This window comes from Oncorhynchus tshawytscha, linkage group LG08 (assembly GCF_018296145.1).
Source record: "Oncorhynchus tshawytscha isolate Ot180627B linkage group LG08, Otsh_v2.0, whole genome shotgun sequence".
In the NCBI taxonomy this organism is placed as follows: domain Eukaryota; kingdom Metazoa; phylum Chordata; class Actinopteri; order Salmoniformes; family Salmonidae; genus Oncorhynchus; species Oncorhynchus tshawytscha.
This window is the reverse complement of record NC_056436.1, coordinates 19,903,122-19,931,037: the sequence shown is the minus strand read 5'-3', so window position 1 is coordinate 19,931,037 and position 27,916 is coordinate 19,903,122. Positions and strand designations below refer to the sequence as shown.

The following is a 27,916-nucleotide window of genomic DNA, read 5'->3' as shown; positions in this document are numbered from 1 at the left end:
GTGTCTTGCATGTTGGTTACCATGCCAACCCATATTCGGTTCGCGCTGCTCAAACTTGGAAGCAAACGCCAAACACTGATACATGTCAACGAAGCTAGCTATTTGCATATATTTTACATTCGACATGGCATCTTGCTTAGTGCCTGACTTTCCAGCTGTTCTGGTTGCTTTGGAGCATTTGGGCGAATTAGGTAAGAAAACAAAATGCGCCTCTCTCTCTTGCTACTGTTACACATGTCATGAGTGACTATAGCTAGCTAGCCCCTACCTATCGTCAACGAAACGTATAGAGAAGCATCCGACAAACTGCTACTTTTCAGTGTTGACAACTCCTACACTTGTGAATGAGCGCAGACGTGATGCAACCCAACCGATTACTTTGATTTGTAGTTGCCAAGTTGAATCATTTTAATGTTTCAAATAAGTAATGTATCACATCTAAATTTGCATCGCTAATAGCACAACTTGCCTGTTTGAACGTTTGCCTTGACATAGACAAGCAGCTGAGGGATGAGGGAGTTCCATTCAGTCCTGAGGCCAGTCATCACCTGAAAGAAATAGCTGCTGCCATCACTGAACTGGTAGGCATATGCCAATAGGGAAAGAGAAGATCGAACATCGGGTAGTCTAAATATTGTTGCGACCAATATGATTGATTTAATAAATAGACTAATAAACTAATCGATTATCTAAAGTGGAATGTAAACCTATCCACTGGGCACACACTGAACCAACGAGGAATAGACGTTGAATTTACGTCTGTGCCCAGTGGGTAGGTAAATATAAAGTATATTATCCTGAGCCATTTACTTTATGTTCGTATTCATATCTATTCTTATTTCTTATTGTTGTTGCATTGTCGAGAAGGAACCTGCAAGTAAGCATTTCGTTGGACTGTGTATACCATGTGTATCCTGTACATATGACTAATAAAACATTGAAATTAAATAAGTCCATAGACACAATGGCCATAGAGGCCAGAAAACTTGCTTTACACACTCTTTTGAAACCCCTATTTTCTATAAATCAGGAGACTTCCAGAAGAGTAGTCCATGAACAACTGGAGGTAGAAACTATTGAAACAAGCAAACTCCGACATCAATGCCAGAATATCCATGATGATGTTCAGAATGAGATATCAGGTAATAACTTATATACCCCAATGATGTGATTTCATAGAATACAACCCACTGGGCAAAACCTGGTTGGATCAATGTTGTTTCCACATCATTTCAACCCAAAATATAAGTGTGATGATGTTGAATCAACGTGGAAACCTGATTGGAATTGGAAGGAAGTCATCAACGTAAGGGAATTTCATATTATTTTCACCCAACTTTTAAACTATATCCAATGACATGGTGGAAATGTTTTGTGGATTTCACAATTAATTCACTTTAGTTGACAACTAAATGTAAATCAAAACTAAACATTGAACTGAAGTCTGTGCCCAGTGGAAAGAAATTAATATTGCCCGGCTCTAGCCCTTTGGGGGCCCTAAGCGAGATTTGTTTTTTAGTGGCCCCAATCTTGAAAAATGTTGCAGTTCTAAAGTACATTTCCTGCAATTCTACACATTTTTCCATTGTGCTGAGAGAAAATGTTGCAATTTTATAAAAAATATATCATGCAATTCTCATTTTGCCATGAGACAGCGAGAAAAGATTTGCAGTTTTACAGCTAATTTCCTGCCATTCTAACATTTTGCCATGACTTATGCCATGTTAATGATATCTGAGAGTGACTTACAAAATCAGTGGGGGCCCCCTGGAGGCCAGGGTCCCTGGGCATGTGCACTGCGTTACCTGTCGGTACTTGGACATGATTACTACAAGTTTAGATAGCTGGCTAGACTAACTTACCAATATAAAAAATGGTTAGCTGACATGGCTAACTGAGTGACTGTCAGTGACTGACATAACAAGAGAATAATGTCAAACTTGCACCTTGTGTGTTCTACTATTCTAACTCTCAACAGTAAGTTAAGACCCCGACTGAGTTCCTAAGCGACTGCTTATGTCGCTTATGCCTAGAGCGGCCTTGTTGCCTGTTCTTGCCTTAAAGCTAGAATGAAAAAGCTATCCAGTCATGTTTTGCTCACAGATATGTGTCATTGTCCCTTTCAGCTGGTGTTGCGGCTGCAAGAAATATAAATGCGGGTCAAATTACTCAACTCCAAGATGAACTGAACAGTATAGTGCAAGAAATAGAATTAATGGAGAAAAAACAGGAAGTCCTTGAAAAGCAAAATGCTATTCTTTAGTAAGTAATATAAGTCATTTGAGCAATGTATAGGTGTAACAGATCATAACAAAATTGGCAACATGTCACATAACATCCATGATGTTATAACTTGTTATTACTTGTTTTGGAATCTTTTTCAGTCCTGAGAGAGAGTTGGTAAAAGGTGACCATGAAAATGTCATCAACCAATTAAACTACCAGCTGTCAGAGAAGGCCAATAAACAGATTCTGCTCAATGAAACAATGAACGAGATCAAAGAAGGGAAAGCCAAGATCACAGATGTGGAGAACACTAAAGTGGAGCTAGAGGAAGACATGATTCAAGAGAGGAAGATGTTTGTTGAAACAAATGAGAATCTTCAGAGAGAGGTACATCACAGTCACCTCTTATTATAGCTACATTTTAAATGCTTAAATGTTTGTTATTTAGCAGATGCACAGGAGCAATTAGGTTTAAAAGTCCCTTGCTCAATGGCACATCAGCAGATTTTTAACCTAATCGGCTGTTGGATTCAAACCAGAAACTTTTCGGTTACTGGCCCAATGCTCTTAACCGCTACCTGCTTACAGTATCTGAGATACTATACCCTGCTGTGAGGCACCGTCTTAATCTTATCCTCCTTGCTGGTCTAGTGTGAGGAAGTCATCAATAACATACAGGACCAGAAGAAGAACAATGAGAAGAAACGCAGGGAGCTGGACATTTTTTTAGCAGAACTGTTGGATAAGGAGGACAAAGTCACAGAGCAAAAAAAAGCAAGTGAACTGAATTATTTCAGTGAAGTAGTAAATTAATTACATTTTCCACTAATGCTCTTCACTTGCTATAACTGCCTTTTTTATTAATTTATAGTATGATATAGACAGTGGTGTAAAGTAACTAAGTAAAAATTGTACTACTTAAGTAGTTTTTGGTGAATCTGTACTTTACTTAACAATATATATTTTTGACTACTTTTACTCCACTACATAACTAAAGAAAATATGTACTTTTCACTCCCATAAATTTTCCCTGGCACCCAAAAGTACTTGTGACATTTTGACTGCTTGGCAGGACAGGAAAATGGTCCAATTCATGCCATTATCAAGAGGACATGTGGTCATCCCTACTGCCTCTGATCTGGCACTCACTAAACACAAATGCTTTGTTTTTAAATTATATCTAAGTGTTGGAGTGTATCCCTGGCTCTCCTTTAATAAAAAAAAACAAGAAAATCATACTGTCTTGTTTGCTTAATATAAGGAATTTTAAATTATTTATAGCATTTACTTTTACTTTTGATTCTTAAGTATATTTGAGTAATTATTTACATTTACTTTTGATACTTAAGTATATTTAAAACCAAATAGTTTAAGAATTTTACTCAAGTAGTACTTTACTGGGTTACTTTCACTTTTACTTCAGTCATTTTATATTAAGGTATCTTGACAATTGGCACTATCTCCACCACTGGATTTAAATACATATTTATAAATTGTGTTATTTCACCCAACACTCTTCCTTCATTGCAGCACATTGTCCAGTTAGAGCAAAGTATAGCCAAACTGACAGCGTCTGAAATCCAATACAAAGAGCAGCTGGCAGATGAGATCAACACATTTGAGGAACTTGTTCTTCAGAAGTAAGATTTGCATTCATCCAGGTACTGTACGTTGCGTAAGCATGGAGCATACATGGAATGCAAGGGATACTGTATGTTACATCATGTCTGCTTCCATCATTCCATATTTTTCGACTCATTAACCATTGTTTCCACAGGGAATTTCATGTAAAGGAGTTGGCTGAAGTGAGAATTGTATTTGAACTGAAAGTTCAGGCACTACAGGAAAAGATTGTAGAGGTAAGAGATGGTTAGATTCTTCCAAAGCGATGCTACTACTACAGTACAGCTCCAGGGCAACATGTTGCTTCATTCTCCTCTTCCCTCTCACTTCTCTTCTCTCTGTTGGTGTTGCTATGGTGGAAGGGATTATAAACACCTGCATGATGTCAGATGTGAGACATCGATTTCCTGCCATTGCCAGAGGCCTCAGCCTTACTGTTCTGTAGTCAAATTGATATTTTTAGAAAGTATTCCTTCAAAGGCACTTTGTGCTAAGTCTGACCTTTAAGAGAGACAGTTCACTGGAGTGTCCTCTGATGTGCTAGAGTTCACACAGTCCATCAAAGGGCATAGCAGCTGTGTGTGGCCATATGATCCGATGACAGGCTGACTGAACGTGAAGAAAATGCCCTTTGAATAGAATTACTCTCCTGGTATCCCCTTGTAGAGGAGTTGGGGTGTTTGTATGTGTCTGGCAAAAGTCAGAATCATACACTATATATACAAAAGTATGTGGACATCCCTTCAAATTAGTGGATTCGGCTATTTCAGCCACACCCGTTGCTAACAGGTGAACAAAATCGAACACACAGTCATGCAATCTCCATAAACAAACATTGGCAATAGAATGGCCTTACTGAAGAGCTCAGTGACTTTCAATGTGGTACCGTCATTAAATGCCACCTTGCCAACGAGTCAGTTTGTCAAATTTATGCCCTGCTAGAGATACCCCGATCAACTGTAAGTGCTGTTATTGTGAAGTGGAAACGTCTAAGAGCAACAACGGCTCAGCGGAGAAGTGGTAGGCTATACAAGCTCACAGAATGGGACGACAAGTGCTGAAGTGCGTAGCACGTATAAAATCATCTTTCCTCGGTTGTAACACTCACTACCTAGTTTCAAACTGCCTCTGGAAGCAATGTCAGTACAAGAACTGTTCGTACGCTGCCCATGGCCGAGCAGCTGCACATAAGCCTAAGATCACCATGCGCAATGCCAAGCGTCGGCTGGAGTGGTGTAAAGCTTGCCATCATTGGACTGTAGTGGAAATGTGGAAATGCGTTCTCTGGAGTGATGAATCACACGTCACCATCTGGCAGTCCGACGGACCAATCTGGGTTTGGCGGATGCCAGGAGAACGCTACCTTCCCCTATTCATAGTGGAATAATGGTCTAGGGCTGTTTTTCATGGTTCGGGCTAGGCCCCTTAGTTCCAGTGAAGGGAAATCTTAACTTTACAGTATACAATGACATTCTAGACGATTCTGTGCTTCCAACTTTGTGGTAACAGTTTGGGAAGGCCCTTTCTTGTTTCAGCATGACAGTGCCCTCGTGCGCAATTGAGGTCCATACACAAATGTTTTTTTCCGAGATCGGTGTGGAAGAACATGACTGGCCTGCACAGAGCCCTGACCTCAACCCCATTGAACACCTTTGGGATTAATTGAAACGCCGACCTCACTAATGTTTGTGGCTATATATGGAAGCAAGTCCCCGCAGCAATGTTCCAATATCGAGGGGAAAGCCTTCCCAGAGGAGTGGAGGCTGTTATAGTTGCAAAGGGGGGACCAACTCCATATTAATGACCATGATTTTGGAATGATATGATGGACGATCAGGTGTCCACATACCTTTGGCCATGTAGTGTATGTGAAACAAATTTATGATGCTGAAGGTTGGCTTTGACTTCAGGTAGTACCTCCCCGTTTCAAAATGTTTACTCGCTACTGAACACCCCCCTGGGATGATATGCGGGGCTCGTGTGGTCTGGGGGAGCCAGTATTGGGGGATTGTAGAGCAGGGTTCGCTAAGTGTTCTGAGCAACAACAATTTTTTTATATTTTAATATTTTTATTATTGAACATAAAAGACTGTAAAAATCACCAGCAAATCAGCTCCAAGGGATTTTCATTTTGGAAATTTGTTTGAAACTATTCCTACACATAATAGAGAGATATATGTGATCGTATACAAATGTAAGCAAGGTTGAAAGTTGTGTTTTAGTCAAATATATCTGTTTGGACTACTTGCGGTCTATTTGCAGTCTACAAATGATTTGTAATTATGCTCCGGCCCCCTAGTTGATGATCTCTGTTGTAGAGAATTCTCATGCATTATAGATCGGCGCTGTGTAGATGGGCTCTGTTCTGTTATGTGTGCAGGTGGATGGTGAGATGGAGGAGGGCCAGATAGTGAATGCCATCCGCAAGGAGTCTATTGCTAAGATGTCTGACAGATTTAAAGCTCAAAGGAAAGAGGAGGACGACGTCATGGCTGAACACCTCAATGTCTCAAGACGGTATTCCATCTATACCTCTTTGCATCCTGCACCTACGAAGGATCAAGTCAACCTGCAACACTGCTTTCCCTTTACTTTGGCTGACAGTCATTTTTACTTACATTTTATCAGTGGTGTAAAAAGTACCCACTGTCATACTTGAGTAAAAGTAAAGATAATTCAATAGAAAATGACTCAAGTAAAAGTCACCCAGTAAACTTCTACTTGAGTAAATATAAAAAAATATTTGGTTTAAAATATACTTAAGTATCAAAAGTAAAAGTATAAATAATTTCAAATTCCTTATTTTAAGCAAACCAGATGGCACCATTTTCTTGTTTTTTTTATTTATGGAAGGCCAGGGGCACACTCCAACACTCAGACATAATTTACAAACAAAGCATGTTGGTTTAGTGAGTCCACCAGATCAGAGGCAGTCGGGATGATCAGGGATGTTCGGTTGATAAGTGGGTGAAGTTGACTTTTTCCTGTCCTGCTAAGCATTCAAAATGTAATGAGTACTTTTGGATGTCAAGGAAAATGTATGGAGTAAAAAGTACAATATTTTCTTAAGGAATGTAGTGAAGTAAAAGTAAAAGTAGTCAAAAATATAAATAGTAAAGTACAGATACCCCATAAAACTACTTAAGTAGTACTTTAGAGTATGTTCACTTTAGTACTTTACACCACTGCATTTTATCATGTGTTTGTTTGTTTGTTTGATTGATTTTCAGCTTAGAAAAGTCCAGACTTAGACTTGAGGAGCGCATTGCATCGATCGCTAAACATAAAATTGAGATCAGAGAAATGGATGAAGAGATCAAACAACTCCATGAAACCAATATGTAAGTAATATGGTCCATTGTATAATATTAGTCTATAATCTCCACTAAGAGTTTTGACACTTTTGTGTCGTATCAAAGTAACCTATTTCACTAAGGACAGCATTAACCATCTGACCAAGTTTGAAATATAATGTATAAAAATTCTAAATAATTATCTTGCAAACTATAGAGCTTTTATCTCCTTGTTTAGTTATGCACTAAAAAATAAAGTAAATGTCATGCAGAATTGTCAGAATAGTTGCTTACCTAGTTAGCATTTTGTTTCTCATAGAGTTAATGCAGACCTGTTTGAAAGAAATGTGGATGAACTGCATGGACAGCTCAATAAAGAAAAGAAGAACATGTAAGCAACAAATAGTATCTCTTCATTTCATTACAGACTTTGACTTTCTCTTCATAAATTGGGTGATTTGATGCAGTCTACGGTTTTTACCTTTTCTTTTCAGAGCAATCTTTGAAGTTGAAAAAGAAGTACTGTGCCAGTCTCTGGAGAATCTAAAAAAAGATCAAGTACAGCATGTGAAAGAGGTCAACTCTAATATCGGTTTAACCAGGAGGAGATATGAGGAACTGCTTGAAGAGGTTCGCTTATTTTTCCTTAATTCTCCAGGAATCTATTGAGATAGCACATGCACTTTATATTTGTTTTATTAATTTATATTTCATAAACATTTAAATCAGGAGAAGAAACTCAGAGAGCATGTATTCATGGGCGCGTTGATTGAACATCTCAGTAACAAGATTGTTAAGGCAGAGGAGGGGAATGAACAGATGACCATTTCCTACAATGCCGAGATCCAACAGTTCATCGTAAGTATATATATATATTTACATTTTACATCTAACTCAGCTAGCGGACATTAGTAAGCCTCATCACGAATACAAGCTGTTGAGAAAACATGTATTTAATGTCTTCTTCTTCTGTGAAATTAGACTGAAGCCGAGTCAGTGATACAGAGCCGACTGGAGAAGGAGGAGGACCTGAAGGGTAAAGAGTCTATCTTGGAGGAGGTGGAGGCCCAGTTTGATATTGACCAGTCCAGGCACCAAAAACTAAAAAACCATACCTCAGGTACTGACCCAATAATCTGCTAATATATCTATAATAACAACTGTAATAACACAGAGACGCAAGCGTACAAAGCTCTCCCCCGCCCTCCATTTGGCAAATCTGATCATAATTCTATCCTCCTGATTTCTTCTTACAATCAAAAACTAAAGCAGGAATTAATAGTGACTCGCTCAATACGGAAGTGGTCAGATGACACAGATGCTAAGCTACAGGACTGTTTTGCTAGCATAGATCAAATCAAATTGTATTGGTCACATACACATGCAGATGTTATTGCGAGTGTACTGTAGTGAAATGCTTGTGCTTCTAGTTCCGACAGTGCAGCTACCTAATACACACAAATCTAAGTAAAGGGATGGAATAAGAATACACATATAAATATATGGATGAGCGATGACCGAGCAGCATAGGCAAGATGCAATAGATGGTATAAAATACAGTATATACATATGAAATGAGTAATGCAAGATATGTAAACATTATTTAAGTGCCATTATTAAAGTGACTAGTGATCCATTTATTAAAGTGGCCAATGATTTCAAAGTCTGTATGTAGGCAGCAGCCTCCCTGTGTTAGTGATGGTTGTTTAACAGTCTGATGGTAAATCAAATCAAATCAAATCAAATCAAATTTTATTTGTCACATACACATGGTTAGCAGATGTTAATGCGAGTGTAGCGAAATGCTTGTGCTTCTAGTTCCGACAATGCAGTAATAACGAGCAAGTAATCTAACTAACAATTCCAAAAAAAACTACTGTCATACACAGTGTAAGGGGATAAAGAATATGTACATAAGGATATATGAATGAGTGATGGTACAGAGCAGCATAGGCAAGATACAGTAGATGATATCGAGTACAGTATATACATATGAGATGTATGTAAACCAAGTGGCATAGTTAAAGTGGCTAGTGATACATGTATTACATAAGGATGCAGTCGATGATATAGAGTACAGTATCAACGTATGCATATGAGATGAACAATGTAGGGTAAGTAACATTATATAAGGTAGCATTGTTTAAAGTGGCTAGTGATATATTTACATCATTTCCCATCAATTCCCATGATTAAAGTGGCTGGAGTAGAGTCAGTGTCATTGACAGTGTATTGGCAGTAGCCACTCAATGTTAGTGGTGGCTGTTTAACAGTCTGATGGCCTTGAGATAGAAGCTGTTTTTCAGTCTCTCGGTCCCAGCTTTGATGCACCTGTACTGACCTCGCCTTCTGGATGGCAGCGGGGTGAACAGGCAGTGGCTCGGGTGGTTGATGTCCTTGATGATCTTTATGGCCTTCCTGTAGCATCAGGTGGTGTAGGTGTCCTGGAGGGCAGGTAGTTTGCCCCCGGTGATGCGTTGTGCAGACCTCACTACCCTCTGGAGAGCCTTACGGTTGAGGGCGGTGCAGTTGCCATACCAGGCGGTGATACAGCCCGCCAGGATGCTCTCGATTGTGCATCTGTAGAAGTTTGTGAGTGCTTTTGGTGACAAGCCGAATTTCTTCAGCCTCCTGAGGTTGAAGAGGCGCTGCTGCGCCTTCCTCACGATGCTGTCTGTGTGAGTGGACCAATTCAGTTTGTCTGTGATGTGTATGCCGAGGAACTTAAAACTTGCTACCCTCTCCACTACTGTTCCATCGATGTGGATGGGGGTGTTCCCTCTGCTGTTTCCTGAAGTCCACAATCATCTCCTTAGTTTTGTTGACGTTGAGTGTGAGGTTATTTTCCTGACACCACACTCCGAGGGCCCTCACCTCCTCCCTGTAGGCCGTCTCGTCGTTGTTGGTAATCAAGCCTACCACTGTTGTGTCGTCCGCAAACTTGATGATTGAGTTGGAGGCGTGGATGGCCACGCAGTCGTGGGTGAACAGGGAGTACAGGAGAGGGCTCAGAACGCACCCTTGTGGGGCCCCAGTGTTGAGGATCAGCGGGGAGGAGATGTTGTTGCCTACCCTCACCACCTGGGGGCGGCCCGTCAGGAAGTCCAGTACCCAGTTGCACAGGGCGGGGTCGAGACCCAGGGTCTCGAGCTTGATGACGAGCTTGGAGGGTACTATGGTGTTGAATGCCGAGCTGTAGTCGATGAACAGCATTCTCACATAGGTATTCCTCTTGTCCAGATGGGTTAGGGCAGTGTGCAGTGTGGTTGAGATTGCATCGTCTGTGGACCTATTTGGGCGGTAAGCAAATTGGAGTGGGTCAAGGGTGTCAGGTAGGGTGGAGGTGATATGGTCCTTGACTAGTCTCTCAAAGCACTTCATGATGACGGATGTGAGTGCTACGGGCGGTAGTCGTTTAGCTCAGTTACCTTAGCTTTCTTGGGAACAGGAACAATGGTGGCCCTCTTGAAGCATGTGGGAACAGCAGACTGGTATAGGGATTGATTGAATATGTCCGTAAACACACTGGCCAGCTGGTCTGCGCATGCTCTGAGGGCGCGGCTGGGGATGCCGTCTGGGCCTGCAGCCTTGCGAGGGTTAACACGTTTAAATGTCTTACTCACTTCGGCTGCAGTGAAGGAGAGACCGCATGTTTCCGTTGCAGGCCGTGTCAGTGGCACTGTATTGTCCTCAAAGCGGGCAAAAAAGTTATTTAGTCTGCCTGGGAGCAAGACATCCTGGTCCGTGACTGGGCTGGGTTTCTTCCTGTAGTCCGTGATTGACTGTAGACCCTGCCACATACCTCTTGTGTCTGAGCCGTTGAATTGAGATTCTACTTTGTCTCTGTACTGGCGCTTAGCTTGTTTGATAGCCTTGCGGAGGGAATAGCTGCACTGTTTGTATTCAGTCATGTTACCAGACACCTTGCCCTGATTAAAAGCAGTGGTTCGTGCCTTCAGTTTCACACGAATGCTGCCATCAATCCACGGTTTCTGGTTAGGGAATGTTTTAATCGTTGCTATGGGAACGACATCTTCAACGCACGTTCTAATGAACTCGCACACCGTATCAGCGTATTCGTCAATGTTGTTGTCTGACGCAATACGAAACATCTCCCAGTCCACGTGATGGAAGCAGTCTTGGAGTGTGGAGTCAGCTTGGTCGGACCAGCGTTGGACAGACCTCAGCGTGGGAGCTTCTTGTTTTAGTTTCTGTCTGTAGGCAGGGATCAACAAAATGGAGTCGTGGTATTGAGATAGAAGCTGTTTTTCAGTCTCTCGGTCCCAGCTTTGATGCCCCTGTACTGACTTCGCCTTCTGGATGGTAGCGGGGTGAACAGGCAGTGGCTTGGGTGGTTGTTGTGAATGTTGACCTGGAATATGTTCCGGAACTCATCGGATGGCATTGAGGAGTATACCACATCAGTCACCGGCTTCATTAATAAGTGCATAGATGACATTGTCCCCACAGAGATCGTATGTGCACCAACCAGAAGCCATGGATTACAGGCAACATGAGAGCACCAGCTGTTCTGGACGACTGTGTGATCACGCTCACCGTAGCTGATGTAAGTAAGACCTTTATACAGGCCGCAGGGCCAGGCGGATTACCAGGACGTGTACTGCGAACATGTGCTGACCAACTGGCAAGTGTCACTGATATTTTCAACCTGTCCTTGGCTGAGTCTGTAATACCTACATGTTTCAAGCAGACCACCATAGTCCCTGTGCCCAAGAACACCAAGGTAACCTGCCTAAATGACTACTGACCCGTAGAACTCACGTCTGTGGCCATGAAGTGCTTTGAAAGGCTGGTCATGGCTCACATCAACACCATCATCCCAGAAACCCTAGACCCACTCCAATTTGCATACCGACCCAACAGATCTACAGATGACGCAATCTGTATTGCACTCAACAACGCCCTTCTCCACCTGGACAAAAGGAACACCTACGTGAGAATGCTGTTCATTGACTACAGCTCAGCGTTCAACACCATAGTGCCCTCAAAGCTCATCATTAAGCTAAGGACCCTGGGACTAAACACCCTGATCCTCAACACAGGGGCCCCTCAGGGTACGTGCTTAGTCCCCTCCTGTACTCCCTGTTCAACCATGACTGCGTGGCCAAGCACAACTCCAACACCATCATTAAGTTTGCAGATGACACAACAGATCCTCAGATCCTCAAAAAGTTCTACAGCTGCACCATCAAAAGCATCCTGACCGGTTGCATCACCGCCTGGTATTGCAACTGCTCGACCTAAGACCACAAAGCGCAACAGAGGGTAGTGCGTACGGCCCAGTACATCACTGGGGCCAAGCTTCCTGCCATCAAGGACCTCTATACCAGGCGGTGTCAGAGGAAGGCCCTAAAAATTGGCAATGACTCCGGCCACCCTAGTCATAGACTGTTCTCTCTGCTACTGCACGGCAAGCGGTACTGGAGCGCCAAGTCTAGGTCTAAAAGGCTTCTTAAAGCTTCTACTCCAAGCCATAAGACTGCTGAACAGTAATGATGGACTGTTGTTTCTCTTTTCTTATTTGAGCTGTTCTTGCCATAATATGGACTTGGTCTTTTACTAAATAAATCTTCTGTATACCACCCCTACCTTGTCACAACACAACTGATTGGCTCAAACTCATTAAGAAGGAAAGAAATTCCTCAAATTAACTTTTAACAAGACACACCTGTTAATGTAAATGCATTCCAGGTGACTACCTCATGAAGCTGGTTGGGAGAATGCCAAGAGTGTGCAAAGCTGTCATCAAGGCAAAGGGTGGCTACTTTGAAGAATCTCAAATATAAAATATATTTTGATTTGTTTACCACTTTTTTGGTTACTACAGTACATGATTCCAAATATGTTATTTCATAGTTTTGATGTCTTCACTATTATTCTACAATATAGACAATATTTTTTTTAAATAAAGAAAAACCCTTGAATGAGTAGGTGAGTCCAAACTTTTGACTGGTGCTGTACATATTACCTCGACTAAGCTGTACTCCCGCACATTGACTCAGTACCCCCTGTATATACATTAGCCTCATTATTGTTATTTGATTGTTGCGCTTTTATTTTTTTACTTTAGTTTATTTCGTAAATATTTTTTTTCTTAAAACTGCATTGGTGGTAAAGTGCTTGTAAGTAAACATTTCACTGTAAGGCCTAGACCTGTTGTATTCGGGGCACTTGACAAATACAATTTGATTCGATTTAGTAGACAATATCAAGTAGACATACACAAATATACAGATTTCTCAAAGAATGTGCTCAAAATCATGTAGTGCAGCATTTTATAATTACTTAAATGATTTTCCCCACCAGAGTTAAAGAGTAAGAATAATCATCTGGAGCTCGTCATCCAGGATATGAAAGAGAGCACTAGTACTCTTCTCAAACCAAAGGTGAGTTTCATAACAAAAACATTTAGTATGTACATCTTTGTTACCGCACACTCTAAAAGGCAAGCTGTGAAGTGTAATAGCATTGAAACAGTATGCTTGTAACTGACTGACAGGAGGACATGAAGAGGAGTCTAGAGGGTTTGCGTGAGAAACACATGGAGCTGCTGACGTCTCACACTGCAGACATCATTGCCACGGAGAAGAGCATCTATGACAACGGGATGATGCTGGAGCAGGTCAATATGGAGAACAGTAGACTGCATGTGGTAAGAGATATGAGTCACTCACAATGGCCCTCCATACTGAACTACACCACTCACTTACCTACCAAGCAAAAACTCAATGTAAACATTGTTTTTCAGCGTATTGAACAAATGAAGGAGGACATATGGAACACCAGGAAAGACCAGGAAAGACACACAAAGGAGATTGGGTGGCTGAAAGAGGAGGTTCATTCTCTATTTGGTGAGCATCAGCCGAGCTCAATGACTCCAACTATTGTAAAACGTTGTGCATAACATTTAGTTCAGTCTATCAGGTTTCAATATCATTATAACTTATAAATGCATCTTCCGCTAGAGAGCCTGCTTGATGCTTGGGCAGAGGACACTGTGGTGACTGAGGTAAGGATTCTTAAAACATGGCTGGTCAGTCCAGAAGCTCACTGTACATACGCCATTTCATTTTTTACAACCTGTGATGTTAACTTATAGCCTGACCACATGCTGACAGACAACTGTGTACATGACTAGATTTCTCTGGTTAACATATTTTGACAAATCCACAGTGCAGCACTTGAGTGATTTAAGTATATAGTAAACTGTCATGAAGAGACAACACTAAACCATCCATGACTCATTCAACACTTCAGGAATCTTCAGAGAGAGACCACAAGATTCTGGAGGCTATCTACAGACTCATGACCAAGATCCACGACAGGAAGTTCCAACTGGGGGATATCAACAGTAGACTAGAGGAGGAACTGAAGGGCATGAGTTCCCTGTTAGCCAGTAATAAATCAAACATTGCACTTAAAGAACAGGGCAACTAAAGTGAGACATCAAGAAGGATTACATCAACACAATTGTTTTGTTATAAAAAAAACTCAGCACAAATGAAAGTCATATGAGATGAAAGTAGATGAGTCCTCACACTTCTGATTTTTATTTCAGAAAATTCATACTTTATAACACTGCATTTCACAAGTTTTTTTGAACAATACATTTTACAAGTCAAAATTGTAGCTAGTCAAGTCCTCGTTCTGCATGTTTTACACTGCAATAAAAATATATATTTCTAATAAACACATCCATTGTCATCTATTTACAAGCATTCAATGAGCATGCATAAAATACATTCACAATTTAATTTCCTTACTATCCAACAAGCGTATTTCCCCAACATAATTTACGGGGAAACAGCAGGATAATTTTCATTCCATTTTTGATCAAGCAAAATAATGGAACTATATCCCACTTGGCTTGTAACATAATATTAGGTTATAATAAACTATTTTATCTGCCACTGGATGTATGCATGTGTTCAGAGTTTTTGGCACATTAGATTTAGTTTAAGAACATCTAACAACTTAAACTATGGGTCAATCCAGAGACCATTTTTGATTTCACTGCAGCAATCAAGGATGTTGAGCATATATGATTTGTTTATTTAACTAGGCAAGTCAGTTTAAAATAAATTCTTATTTACAATGACGGCCTAACCCCGGCCAAACCCTAACGACGCTGGGCCAATTGTGCCGCCCTATGGGACTCTCAATCATGGCCGGTTGTGATACAGCCCAGGATCGAACCAGGGTCTGTAGTGATGCCTCTAGTACGGAGATGCAGTGACGTAGATCGCTGAGCCACTGAGGAGCCCAAAATAATATGACACAGAGTGAATGTCTAATGACAAAACATGTCTCAAAACAGCCTCAATGAGGAACAGTACATCTTAGGCCTTAGGTTGTAAAGACAACATTCATGTGGACACAAACGATACCATTCAATAATTAACACTTGAAATATATGGAGCTTTGTAGTTTAGACATACAGTATGTACAAGTTGTTTGTATTCCCAGCTTAGTTCTAGGAATATCCTAAAATCTTTTCACTGTGAGAGGAATATCAACTATCAACACTGCATGCAGCAGTCATCCTCCTACCATACACAGAGAAGGCAGTAAAGGCTAGCGTCCATATATCTCCATGGACAACACCTCCTGAATTGATAAGACAGGTGGATATCCGCGGTGCTGCTCGTGGCAACATGAATTCCCTGAGTCTAACTTTAATACCCACATCCATCTATAATAGTTCTAGTGGCCGTTGCCGCCTTCTGACAGAATCCGGCTAGGTTCAGTGAACCTGGCAGTGAGCAGGTAGAAAAGGGCGGGTCCAGGTACCAGGGCCAATAGAGGTAGGTCCTGCTCCAGTTTATCCAATCGGGAGATGGAGATGATGCCATACGCGTGAAGTAGCCAATGGCTGAAGAGCACCACCAACCTCTTCTTCTTGGCAGCGAGATTCTTGAAAGACTATGGATAGGAGTAAAGGGAGAAAACACTTAGGGAATGGGATATGTGCTCAAACAATTATATTGACTGAGCTGATATCAAAATAAAAAAATGTTGGTTAGGAAAATATAAAATAAGCAGTTTCTTGCCTGTATTTCTGAGGCTGACATGTACACTGCCAGGGTAACCAGGGACAACACCAAAATAATGTATGGAAAAGCATAATCTGAAAAACAGAAAGCATCACGCTTATACCACAGTCACATGGCAAGACCTTTAGTCTCGCCAGGCCAAATCTTGTCTCGTTGCATCGACTACTGGAAGTCTTCAGTATTGGATTTAGTTTTTAGGGTGGCTGTTTACTAGTGATGGGGGTTGAAACAATACAGTCAGATAACGTGCTATTATTTAGTACAATATTATATAGCTACCTTGACACCAAGTATCGATTTATAAATATATATATATATATATATATATATATATATATATGCGGTGAATAAAAACCCTTGAATGAGTAGGTGTGTATATATATATATATATATATATATATATATATATATATATATATATATATATATATATATATATATATATATATATATATGGTATACAGGGGGCAAAAAGTATTTAGTCAGCCACCAATTGTGCAAGTTCTCCCACTTAAAAAGATGAGGCCTGTAATTTTCATCATAGGTACACTTCAACTATGACAGACAAAATGAGCAAAAAAAAAAATCCAGAAAAATCACATTGTAGGATTTTTAATGAATTTATTTGCAAATTATGGTAGAAAATAAGTATTTGGTCAATAACAAAAGTTTCTCTCAATACTTTGTTATATACCCTTTGTTGGCAATGACAGAGGTCAAACATTTTCTGTAAGTCTTCACAAGGTTTTCACACAATGTTTGCTGGTATTTTGGCCCATTCTATATCATTTATTTCCTTCTCAATGCATTTGAGCCAATCAGTTGTGTTGTGACAAAGTAGGGTTGGTATACAGAAGATACCCCTATTTGGTAAAACACAGATGTCTCAAGTTGAGGTATGCAATTAGCATGCTGACTGCAGGAATGTCATGGAGTCTACATGGAAACTAGTGACACATTTGTACTTTTTGTACAAACCCATCAAATATTGTGGCCTGTGTGATCTCTGGCAATAGTTCTGGTGGACATTCCTGCAGTCAGCATGCTAATTGCATACCTCAACTTCTGGTGGACATTTTATTTTTGGTCTTCCTGAGGAGAACTTCAGGCATTGGAACAGAACGTGAGATGCCTAGGCTTCCGAGGCAACAAGACCTATGGCCTAAAAATAATGCATTTCACATAAATCAATTATGTAACCATAAATACTATATAAATGGAAACTGAACCGGGCTGGCCCGAACCAGACCGGACCCTTAATTGAAAGCATACTCACAGAGCAGGCCGCCTCCCACAGCTTGCAGGACTGTCAGGATGGGGAAGAAGTAGAGAGCAGCGTAGATGCTCTTGAAGCGGTCAGATTTCCCCAGACCACAGGCGATCTTCTTGACCAGGAGTGGCCGCAGCAGCATCATAAACACCAGGCAGAAGGCGTAGTAGATCAACACTATAGTGTACCTGCGGATACAGAATAAGTCATGTTATTCAATGAACAAAACATCTCACATCACACTGTGCTTGATGGTGCGCACACTGCTCTGAAGCTGAACATGCCAACCAATTCCATATGTTCAGCTCATATCAGTTGATGATGAGACTGTTTCCAGATAGAGAATGAAATTAATCTTGGACTAAAAAGCTATTTCAGCATGCTTTGAGTCCAGGACTAACTGAGAAACGAGCCCTAAAAGTGCATAGATCCCATTCATGACGTGGACGAGCCATAGGCTACTCACAGGGGAAAGACAGCTTCCTGTGTGCAGTGTAGAGTGGTGATGTAGTCTGGGCTGGGGTTGTACAGCATGGTGTACCAGTCTGAAAGCATCTGGACTCTGCAGGACCTGATAGACAGCAGACCCACTGGGTCGTTGACCAGCAGAGTCACCATAGCCGCAGCGCTGCACTCAAACAGGGCTGTGATGTGTTGGAAGAGGGCACTGGAGCTTCAGAAAGATATACATAATATCAGTAACATTAACATGAGTTACCAAGTAGCCTACTACAGGACCAATGTTAAACTCCTTTCATAAAAAACCTCTACAGCAGTGTTGGGGAGTAGTGAACTGCATGTAGTTCAACCAGTAATTCAACTACATTTTGCAGTAGCTTGATGGTAGACTAACTAAATTCAAAATCTTGTGTTTTAAGTAGTTAATTACTTTTTGTCATGTAGCAAAAATAAAATATGGGTGAAGTAGTCAAGAATTTCCTTTCTTTTTCAGTATCAGACATACCTAATTCACACTTGAAACATAGTTTTTGTGTTTAATAGGCTAAATTACACATTCTTAACAGCTGACTCCCGAGTGATCTGTCTTGCAATTTGTAGTCTAAGAGTTCAGATTTCGATATGATAATTTATAACGAAGTAACTTGGATGTAGTGAACTACTTTTTCAAAGTAACTTTAGTTAAGTAAACAGTTTTTTTCTTTAAAAAGCTTTAATGCAACTTTACTTCTTTTACAAGTAATTGGTAACTTGGGTCAACTATATTTTCAGAATAGCTTCCCCAACACTGCTCTACAGTAAATGTCACAATATGTAGCCTATTGGCCATGGGTATGACAAGTGGAGCGTGTTCATGGATGCAATGGGATGCAAGGCTTCCCCCCCCCAAAAAAATACCAAGAAAAAAAAAAGGCTTACAAAATGATTTCTTTCATCTCTCTGAGTTTCATAAACTTCCTTACATTCTTAAGAAGCTGAATGTATCTCACCAGAGAAAGAATCAGAGCGAACAAAACCAACAAAACAAAAAAAGTGTCAAGGAAAGCAAGTTTGGATTTGGCTTTAGACCAATCACATCACAAACCAAACGTCATTATTGACAGAAAAAAATTCAATTGTTGCATATCATTGTGTGGTTGTCCTCCGGTGTCTAGCTAGCTACTTTTGGTGTCTTAGTTGTCAATAGGGTTGGAAACTTTCCTATACATTTCCTGAATTTTTCCATGGGAAGTCCATGGGAATTTTGCTTTTAACTATCCCCAATTCAATGGAATTGCAACCCTCTGCATACACAGTGCACTCTTCCATCACATGTACAGCTGATTCTCAAGATCTTGCACACTAATGAGACGCTATTGAGCCCACACTACTACAATGTCTGAGCCAAGGACCACATCCTTTCTGGTAAGTTTTGATTACAATACTGGACGGGGTAAATATATTTTATATGACATACATGATTTTTTGTTAACTAGTAAATAGTAGCCTACAGCAAAGTGTGTTGAAATTACACTGCTCAAAAAAATAAAAGGGAACACTTAAACACAATATAACTCCAAGTCAATTACACTTCTGTGAAATCAAACTGTCCACTTAGGAAGCAACACTGATTGACAATACATTTCACATGCTGTTGTGCAAATGGAATAGACAACAGATGGAAATTATAGGCAATTAGCAAGACACCCCTAATAAAGGAGTGGTTCTGCAGGTGGGGACCACAGACCACTTCTCAGTTCCTATGCTTCCTGGCTGATGTTTTGGTCACTTTTGAATGCTGAAGGTGCTTTCACTCTAGTGGTAGAGTGAGACGGAGTCTACAACCCACACAAGTGGCTCAGGTAGTGCAGCTCATCCAGGATGGCACATCAATGCGTGCTGTGGCAAGAAGGTTTGCTGTGTCTGTCAGCGTAGTGTCCAGAGCATGGAGGCGCTACCAGGAGACAGGCCAGTACATCAGGAGACGTGGAGGAGGCCGTAGGAGGGCAACAACCGCTACCTCCGCCTTTGTGCAAGGAGGAGCAGGAGGAGCACTGCCAGAGCCCTGCAAAATGACCTCCAGCAGGCCACAAATGTGCATGTGTCTGTTCAAACAGTCAGAAACAGACTCCATGAGGGTGGGGTGGGGGTTGTGCTTACAGCCCAACACCGTGCAGGACGTTTGGCATTTGCCAGCGAACACAAAGATTGGCAAATTCGCCACTGGCGCCCTGTGCTCTTCACAGATGAAAGCAGGTTCACACTGAGCACATGTCACAGAGTCTGGAGACGCCGTGGAGAACGTTCTGCTGCCTGGAACATCCTCCAGAATGACCGGTTTGGCGGTGGGTCAGTCACGGTGTGGGGTGGCATTTCTTTGGGGGGCCGCACAGCCCTCCATGTGCTCGCCAGAAGTAGCCTGACTGCCATTAGGTACCGAGATGAGATCCTCAGACCCCTTGTGAGACCATATGCTGGTGCGGTTGGCCCTGGGTTCCTCCTAATGCAAGACAATGCGGCTGGAGTGTGTCAGCAGTTCCTGCAAGAGGAAGGCATTGATGCTATGGACTGGCCCACCCGTTCCCCAGACCTGTATCCAATTGAGCACATCTGGGACATCATGTCTCGCTCCATCCACCAATGCCACGTTGCACCACAGACTGTCCAGGAGTTGGCGGATGCTTTAGTCCAGGTGTGGGAGGAGATCCCTCAGGAGACCACCCGCCACCTCATCAGGAGCATGCCCAGGCGTTGTAGGGAGGTCCTACAGGCACGTGGAGACCACACACACTACTGAGCCTCATTTTGACTTGTTTTAAGGACATTACATCAAAATTGGATCAGCCTGTAGTGTGGTTTTCCACTTTAATTTTGAGTGTGACTCTAAATCCAGACATCCATGGGTTGATAAATTTGATTTCCATTGATAATTTGTGTGTGATTTTGTTGTCAGCACATTCAACTATGTAAAGAAAAAAGTATTTAATAAGAATATTTCATTCATTCAGATCTAGGATGTGTTATTTTAGTGTTCCCTTTATTTTTTTGAGCAGTGTATTTCTAACTTGTAATCAACTTCTGCTTGTTAGTTTTTGCTACCATGTGGGTTTTAGCTTACTTGAGCCTGCTAACTGAGTGTTAATTCACCTACAGGTTTCATTTTAAAACATTTATCTTACAAAGGAGTTGTTTAATATAACTGCTTAACTATTTATCTGCACATGGAATTGTACATTGTTTTATTTTTACTCATTTTTTTCTAATCTTTAGAGGAAAATGCCACAGGCATCTGATGTGTGGAGACATTTCACTGTAGCTAATGTAGAAGGAAAAGCTGTGTACATTTGCAAATACTGTGCCAAATCATATGTGAAGAATGCAACAAAGATGCAGAATCATCTGGCCAAGTGCATACAATTCCCTCAGCGCTCACAACAAGCTACCTCTGACAAAAGTCGCTCTACTTCTATTTGAGGTGAAAATGATGAATCTGACACCATCAATAGCAACAGCTCTTGGTCCTCCTGGAATCAGAAGTTTTTGTTAACTCAATGGAGGAACGTAGTCAGAGAAATGCTGATGAATGTCTTGCTCAAGCTGTGTATGCAACTGGTTCACCTCTGATGCTCACAGGCCATGTGTATTGGAAGAGATTTATGAATGTTCTTCGATTTAATCATTCACAATGTCTACTAATGATAAGGTAAAATGTTTATGTCTCCATATGATTGGGTAAATATATCCAATGCAAAAAACATTAAAATGGTATTAACATAAATTTGATATCATTAATTCCCATATAGTTCCATTAATTCCCATATATTCCTGTTAACTCCAGTGGAAAGTTTCCACCTCTGAATATTCCCCAAAATGTGCAACATTAGTTGTCACTATATGAGACTGACCATAGGAGATTGGATCTTCGCAGCTAGCTAGTTGATAGCGAGTGGCAATTGTCCAGAAGCATGCACCAGTTAGCCTCGAGCTAGGCCCATCTCCCGGCTAGCAAATGAAGTACACCAACTACAACACTTCTCTTGCCAATTGGCCTGGACCCTTTGTCGACACGGAGCCCTGACGATCCATCACGACTGGTCTGCTGAAGTAACTCGGCCGATGTGCTCTCAACAGGCCTCTGCGTCATTGGTGATGAGCCATCTGCTAGCCCTGGCCTGCTAGCTCCCTGAACACCATGTCTCCCGCTCACTCAACGTAGTAATCAACTACCGAACGGTCCCCTGTTTGCTGGGCAACACAGACTTTCAACTCCCTCCAAAGATTTTCTATGGGGTTGAGATCTGGAGACTGGCTAGGCCACTCCAGGACCTTGAAATGCTTCTTACGAAGTCACTCCTTCGTTGCCCGGGCGGTGTGTTTGGGATCATTGTTATGCTGAAAGACCCAGCCACGTTTCATCTTCAATGCCCTTGCTGATGGAAGGAGGTTTTCACTCAAAATCTCACGATACATGGCCCCATTCATTCTTTCCTTTCAGTCATTCTGGTCCCTTTGCAGAAAAACAGCCCCAAAGCATGATGTTTCCACCCCCATGCTTCACAGTAGGTATGGTGTTCTTTGGATGCAACTCAGCATTCTTTGTCCTCCAAAAAGTGATATTTTGGTTTCATCTGACCATATGACATTCTCCCAATCGTATTCTGGATCATCCAAATGCTCTCTAGCAAACTTCAGACGGGCCTGGACATGTACTGGCTTAAGCAGGGGGACACGTCTGCACTGCAGGATTTGAGTCCCTGGCGGCGTAGTGTGTTACTGATGGTAGGCTTTGTTACTTTGGTCCCAGCTCTCTGCAGGTCATTCACTAGGTCCCCCCGTGTGGTTCTGGGATTTTTTCTCACCATTCTTGTGATCATTTTGACCCCACGGGGTGAGATCTTGCGTGGAGCCCCAGATCGAGGGAGATCATCAGGGGTCTTGAATGTCTTCCATTTCCTAATAATTGCTCCTACAGTTGATTTATTCAAACCAAGCTGCTTACCTATTGCAGATTCAGTCTTCCCAGCCTGGTGCAGGTCTACAATTTTGTTTCTGGTGTCCTTTGACAGCTCTTTGGTCTTGGCCATAGTGGAGTTTGGAGTGTGACTGTTTGAGGTTATGGACAGGTGTCTTTTATACTGATAACAAGTTCAAACAGGTGCCATTAACACAGGTAACGAGTGGAGGACAGAGGAGCCTCTTAAAGAAGAAGTTACAGGTCTGTGAGAGCCAGAAATCTTGCTTGTTTGTAGGTGACCAAATACTTATTTTCCACCATAATTTGCAAATAAATTCATTAAAAATCAACAATGTGATTTTCTGGATTTTTTTTCTCCTTTTGTCTGTCATAGTTGAAGTGTGCCTATGATGAGAATTACAGGCCTCTCATCTTTTTAAGTGGGAGAACTTGCACAATTGGTGGCTGACTAAATATTTTTTGCCCCACTGTATATCCATCCTGCCCTGCCTTTCTAAAGTCTTCGAAAGACAAGTGAACAAACAGATCACCGACAATTTCGAATCCCACCGTACCTCAGCCACGCTCAAGGTACTAAACGATATCATAACCGCCATCGATAAAGACACTACTGTGCAGCCGTATTCATCGACCTGGCCAAGGCTTTCGACTCTGCCAATCTCCGTATTTTTATCGGCAGACTCAACAGCCTTGGTTTCTCTAATGACTGCCTCGCCTGGTTCACTAACTACTTCTCAGATAGAGTTCAGGGTGTCAAATCGGAGGGCCTGTTGTCCAGACCTCTGGTAGTCCCTATGGGGGTGCCACAGTGTTCAATTCTCCGGCCGACTCTTTTCTCTGTATATATCAATGATGTCGCTCTTGCTGCTAGTGATTCTTTGATCCACCTCTATACAGACGACACCATTCTGTATACATCTGGCCCTTCCTTGGACACGGTGTTAACAAACCTCCAAATGACCTTCAATGCCATACAACAGTCCTTCCGTGATTATTCTGCCACTGTCTTTTTATTATCTCGGCCTTTAGCCCTATCACACAGTGCCAAGGCTTATGAACTAACAAGTTATTGAGCAAACGACGCAATTATCACAACAGATAGGTTGTAATGTTTTTTTTCTGGATTAGCTTCTCCAGTGATTTAACCTACATGCCACAATTGGTTATGACTGCTGTAATTTGGGCTGAAAATGAGACATTACCTTTTCTTCCCAGAGTACCACTCGATGAAGAACCAGTGTAGAACCAGTGGCAGCATTGCCATGAAGCCCAGGTACAGCCAGTCATAAAGTTCAGGGGATTCTGTACACTTCTCACAGATCTTCTGCATGTTTGTCTTCTCTCCTCTGGGACATACCTGATAATTCAACTACATTTTAGGGTATGGGTTTAGCCTAATACTCGGTTACAGAATTTAGTGCTACATTAGTAGCTAGAATGGCCTTCCAACAGCTCAGTTGATTTGTTAAAATTCAGCTGGAACTATACTCACTCCACATTCTCCATCAACTGAGCCATTTATCAACATCTTGCCACAATAATGTCCCGGACAGGTTGAACTCATGGCTACGGCTGTAATGAAACAGTAATACAACAAGTCAGTTATTGACAATACTGTGGACATCTAACAATGTAGCTACATTATATGAACAAAAGTATGTGGACACCTGCTTGTCGAACATCTCAATGCAAAATCATTGGCATTAATATGGAGTTGGTCTTCCCTTTGCTGCTATAATAGCCTCCTCTCTTCTGGGAAGGCTTTCCACTAAATGTTTGAACATTGCTGCAGGGACTTGCTTCCATTCAGCCACAAGCGCATTACTGAAGCCGGTAAATTATGTTGGCCGATTAGGCCTGGCTCATAATTGGCGTTCCAATTCATCCCAAAGGTGTTCGATGGGGTTGAGGTCAGGGCTCTGTGCAGGCCAGTCAAGTTCTTCCACGCCGATTTCAACAAACCCTTTCTGTATGGTCCTCGCTTTGTGCACAGGGGCATTGTGATGCTGAAACAGTACAAGGCCTTCCCCAAACTGTTGCCACAAAGTTGGAAGCACAGAATCATCTAGAATGTCATTGTATGGTGAAGCGTTAAGATTTCCCCTTCACTGGAACTAAGGGGCCTAGTCCTAACCATGAAAAAGAACCCCAGACCATTATTCCTCCTCCACCAAACTTTACAGTTGGCACTATGCATTGGGGCAGGTCGCGTTCTCCTGGCATCCACCAAACCCAGATTCGTTCATCGGACTCCTAGATGGTGAAGTGTGATTCATCACTCCAGAGAAAGCATTTCCACTGCTGAAGAGTCCAATGGCAGCAAGCTTTACACCACTCGCTTGGCAATGCGTATGGTGATCTTAGGCTTGTATGCAGCTGCTCAGTCATGGAAACCCATTTCATGAAGCTGACTTTGCTTCCAGAGGCAGCTTGGAACTCGGTAGTGAGTGTTGCAACCGAGGACAGACTATTTTTATACGCTAAGCATTTCAGCACTCCGTGGTTCAGGTCTGTGAGCTTGTGTGGCCTACCACTTCACGGCTGAGCTGTTGTTGCTCCTAGACGTTAACACTTCACAATATCAGCACTTACAGTTGACCGGGCCAGCTCTAGCAGGGCAAAAACTGGACAAACTGACTTGTTGGAAAGGTGGCATCCTATGACGGGTGCCACGTTGAAAGTCACTGCGCTCTTCAGTTATGCCATTCTACTGTCGATGTTTGTCTATGGAGATTGCATGGCTGTGTGCTCGATTTTATACATCTGTCAGCAACAGGTGTGGCTGAAATAGCCGAATCCACTCATTTGAAGGGGTGTCCACATACTTTTGTATATATAGTGTAACGTTACTTATCACCTAAAAACTATTAAGTATGTTGGTTAGCTAGCTAAAATAGCTAACTAGCTATCTAGCTTTCCCGGTTTAGGCGACAGAGCGTAATATTAAAGTCATCACATCATTAAGCAGACACTTTCCAAGTATAATGTAGCTACATACCCATATTATTATTCAATATCCATACGATTTAGATGAATACTTGGTACATGATGTTTCCAAAAACGATTTAATTTCTGCTACATCAACCGACAAACCGGAAGCTCCTGCTACAGTGGTTCGGTCGTCACTAGTTACTACAAGCACAAAGTCATAGACCCCGCCTATTTCTGCATTTGAGCTTCTTAAAATTATATTTTAAAGCAAACCTTAACCCCACTGCTAACCTAATGTCTAACCATAAAGTAATTTTTTATTTCATGAATTGTTACGATATACCCAATTTTGACTTTGTTGCTGTGGTATCTAGTGGAAACCCAATAGGTCTTCAATTTACTTCTTCGCCCTTTTTGGTTTCTATGCGTCAAGCTGACTAAAGATACGCGCAACTGCGCTACCTTGGGTTCCGAAAAAATGCCTACCCCAATTTGAGCACAGTGGACAAATACTGATCAAATTATGACAAATACTGCTCAAATTCAGCTGTAATTGATTTATTTTTATATAAAAAGCATCACAAGAATATTGACGTCTTGATTTTGTCCAAAGTAAGATCAACTAAATAAGCAAAATTGATCATGTACACACTTTAGCCTCGTTTACGCCTTGCGCTAACATGGGAGTTTTGTGATCATCTGATCAATATTATCTAATTACTATCTGATCAAAGTTTGTCGCGTCTACACATGATGTTAAAATGTCTCTCTTATCCGTCCACTGTGTCCACATTGTGATCAGATTTCCTGGTGCCTCCCTGTATGCAAAATATTTGAAGATTATTTTCAATATAATGTGAATGTATTTATTTTAAGACAATTATTGATGCCATAAGTCAATGGTACTAGCTGTCAATGAAAAAAAAGTATAGATTTTTTTTACAAGCATTTCGCTACATCTGCAATAACATCTGCTAAACACAAGTATGTGACCAATAAAATCTGCACTTGATTGATTTCCAGATGGCTCCCTGACTACCTCCAGAGGTGGTCAGGAAGATCTGATCACAATGTGTCTTAATCATCTACACCTGTCTAAAAATGTTGGCCCAATCAGAATGTGGACAAGATCAGAACAGAGAATACACGTTAGCACCAGATGTAAGTAGGGCTTTTCTTTAACCTCAACGTCAACTTGGTTTGATCTTCACATTGTTGTATTTTTAGCTGTATATATAGTATTTTTGATGTTTTCAGTATATTTTGAACACTTTCAGACAATGCACATAATCACACAAAAAAATGTATGACTTTATTTTAAAGGTACCTGATAAACTATTTATAAATTGTGTGTTCACCATTTCTTTATCATTAGTCCCAAATTTATAAACCATTTACGAATCATTAGTTAAGTCTTTGTGCAGTCCTTAATCTAAAGTGAGTGCTATTTATACTTTATAAACATTTTATAAATGTTTTGAGTGACCAGTGTAATTTTTCACAAAAAGATGGACATGCCATTGGTAGACATTCCATCAGTACGTGGTAAAATAATAAGCACACAACACACGTTCAACTAGCTTACTAGCATTTACAAATGTGAGAATAATGATTCATAAATGGTGAACTCACAATTTATAAATGCCTTATAAATGGTTTATTAGGTACCCATAAAATAAAGTGTTAGCAAAGTTAACTCAAGTTAACTGATTAACTCTAACAGCCTCCCTAGAGAGAGAGAGAGATAGAGGCTGAAAGACACAGACAGACAGACAGACAGACAGACAGACAGACAGACAGACAGACAGACAGACAGACAGACAGACAGACAGACAGACAGACAGACAGACAGACAGACAGACAGACAGACAGACAGACAGACAGACAGACAGACAGACAGACAGACAGACAGACAGACAGACAGACAGACAGACAGACAGACAGACAAAGAAAGAAAGAAAGAAAGAAAGAAAGAAAGAAAGAAAGAAAGAAAGAAAGAAAGAAAGAAAGAAAGAAAGAAAGAAAGAAAGAAAGAAAGAAAGAAAGAAAGAAAGAAAGAAATACAAAGCCCTGTGCTACAGAGCGA

At 41.3% G+C, this 27,916-nt stretch overlaps 3 protein-coding genes across 4 annotated transcripts; 2 read left to right on the top strand and 1 right to left on the bottom strand.

The window, feature by feature from the left end:
* Positions 1-39: 39 nt before the first annotated feature.
* LOC121846995 (coiled-coil domain-containing protein 175-like) lies at positions 40-3,304 on the top strand. The gene is made up of 6 exons (XM_042326256.1): positions 40-191; positions 496-581; positions 1,031-1,142; positions 2,127-2,262; positions 2,385-2,613; positions 2,878-3,304. The coding sequence occupies exons 1-6, from the start codon at positions 83-85 to the stop codon at positions 3,037-3,039; spliced, it is 834 nt and encodes a 277-aa protein (XP_042182190.1). The 5' UTR covers positions 40-82; the 3' UTR covers positions 3,040-3,304.
* Positions 3,305-3,688: 384 nt separating this feature from the next.
* Positions 3,689-14,601, top strand: LOC121846886 (spindle assembly abnormal protein 6 homolog). Its single transcript, XM_042325321.1, has 13 exons — positions 3,689-3,866; positions 4,004-4,085; positions 6,230-6,366; positions 7,080-7,190; positions 7,462-7,533; positions 7,637-7,772; positions 7,872-8,000; positions 8,124-8,262; positions 13,470-13,549; positions 13,663-13,815; positions 13,912-14,014; positions 14,129-14,172; positions 14,421-14,601. Exons 3-13 carry the CDS (start codon positions 6,242-6,244, stop codon positions 14,598-14,600), a joined length of 1,272 nt encoding a protein of 423 aa, XP_042181255.1. The 5' UTR covers positions 3,689-3,866; positions 4,004-4,085; positions 6,230-6,241; the 3' UTR covers position 14,601.
* A 69-nt stretch (positions 14,602-14,670) lies between these two features.
* On the bottom strand, positions 14,671-26,040 carry LOC112256814 (jnk1/mapk8 associated membrane protein). Of its 2 annotated transcripts, none has more exons than XM_024430334.2 (7): positions 25,898-26,040; positions 24,392-24,471; positions 24,102-24,268; positions 17,953-18,159; positions 17,493-17,674; positions 16,214-16,290; positions 14,671-16,085 (listed from the first exon to the last, which is right to left on the bottom strand). In XM_024430334.2, exons 1-7 carry the CDS (start codon positions 25,899-25,901, stop codon positions 15,867-15,869), a joined length of 936 nt encoding a protein of 311 aa, XP_024286102.1. In that variant the 5' UTR covers positions 25,902-26,040; the 3' UTR covers positions 14,671-15,866. The 2 variants fall into 2 exon arrangements, with proteins under 2 accessions (XP_024286102.1, XP_024286103.1); XM_024430335.2 differs by having other exon boundaries at positions 24,102-24,256; positions 25,898-26,038.
* Between the last annotated feature and the right edge of the window lie 1,876 nt (positions 26,041-27,916).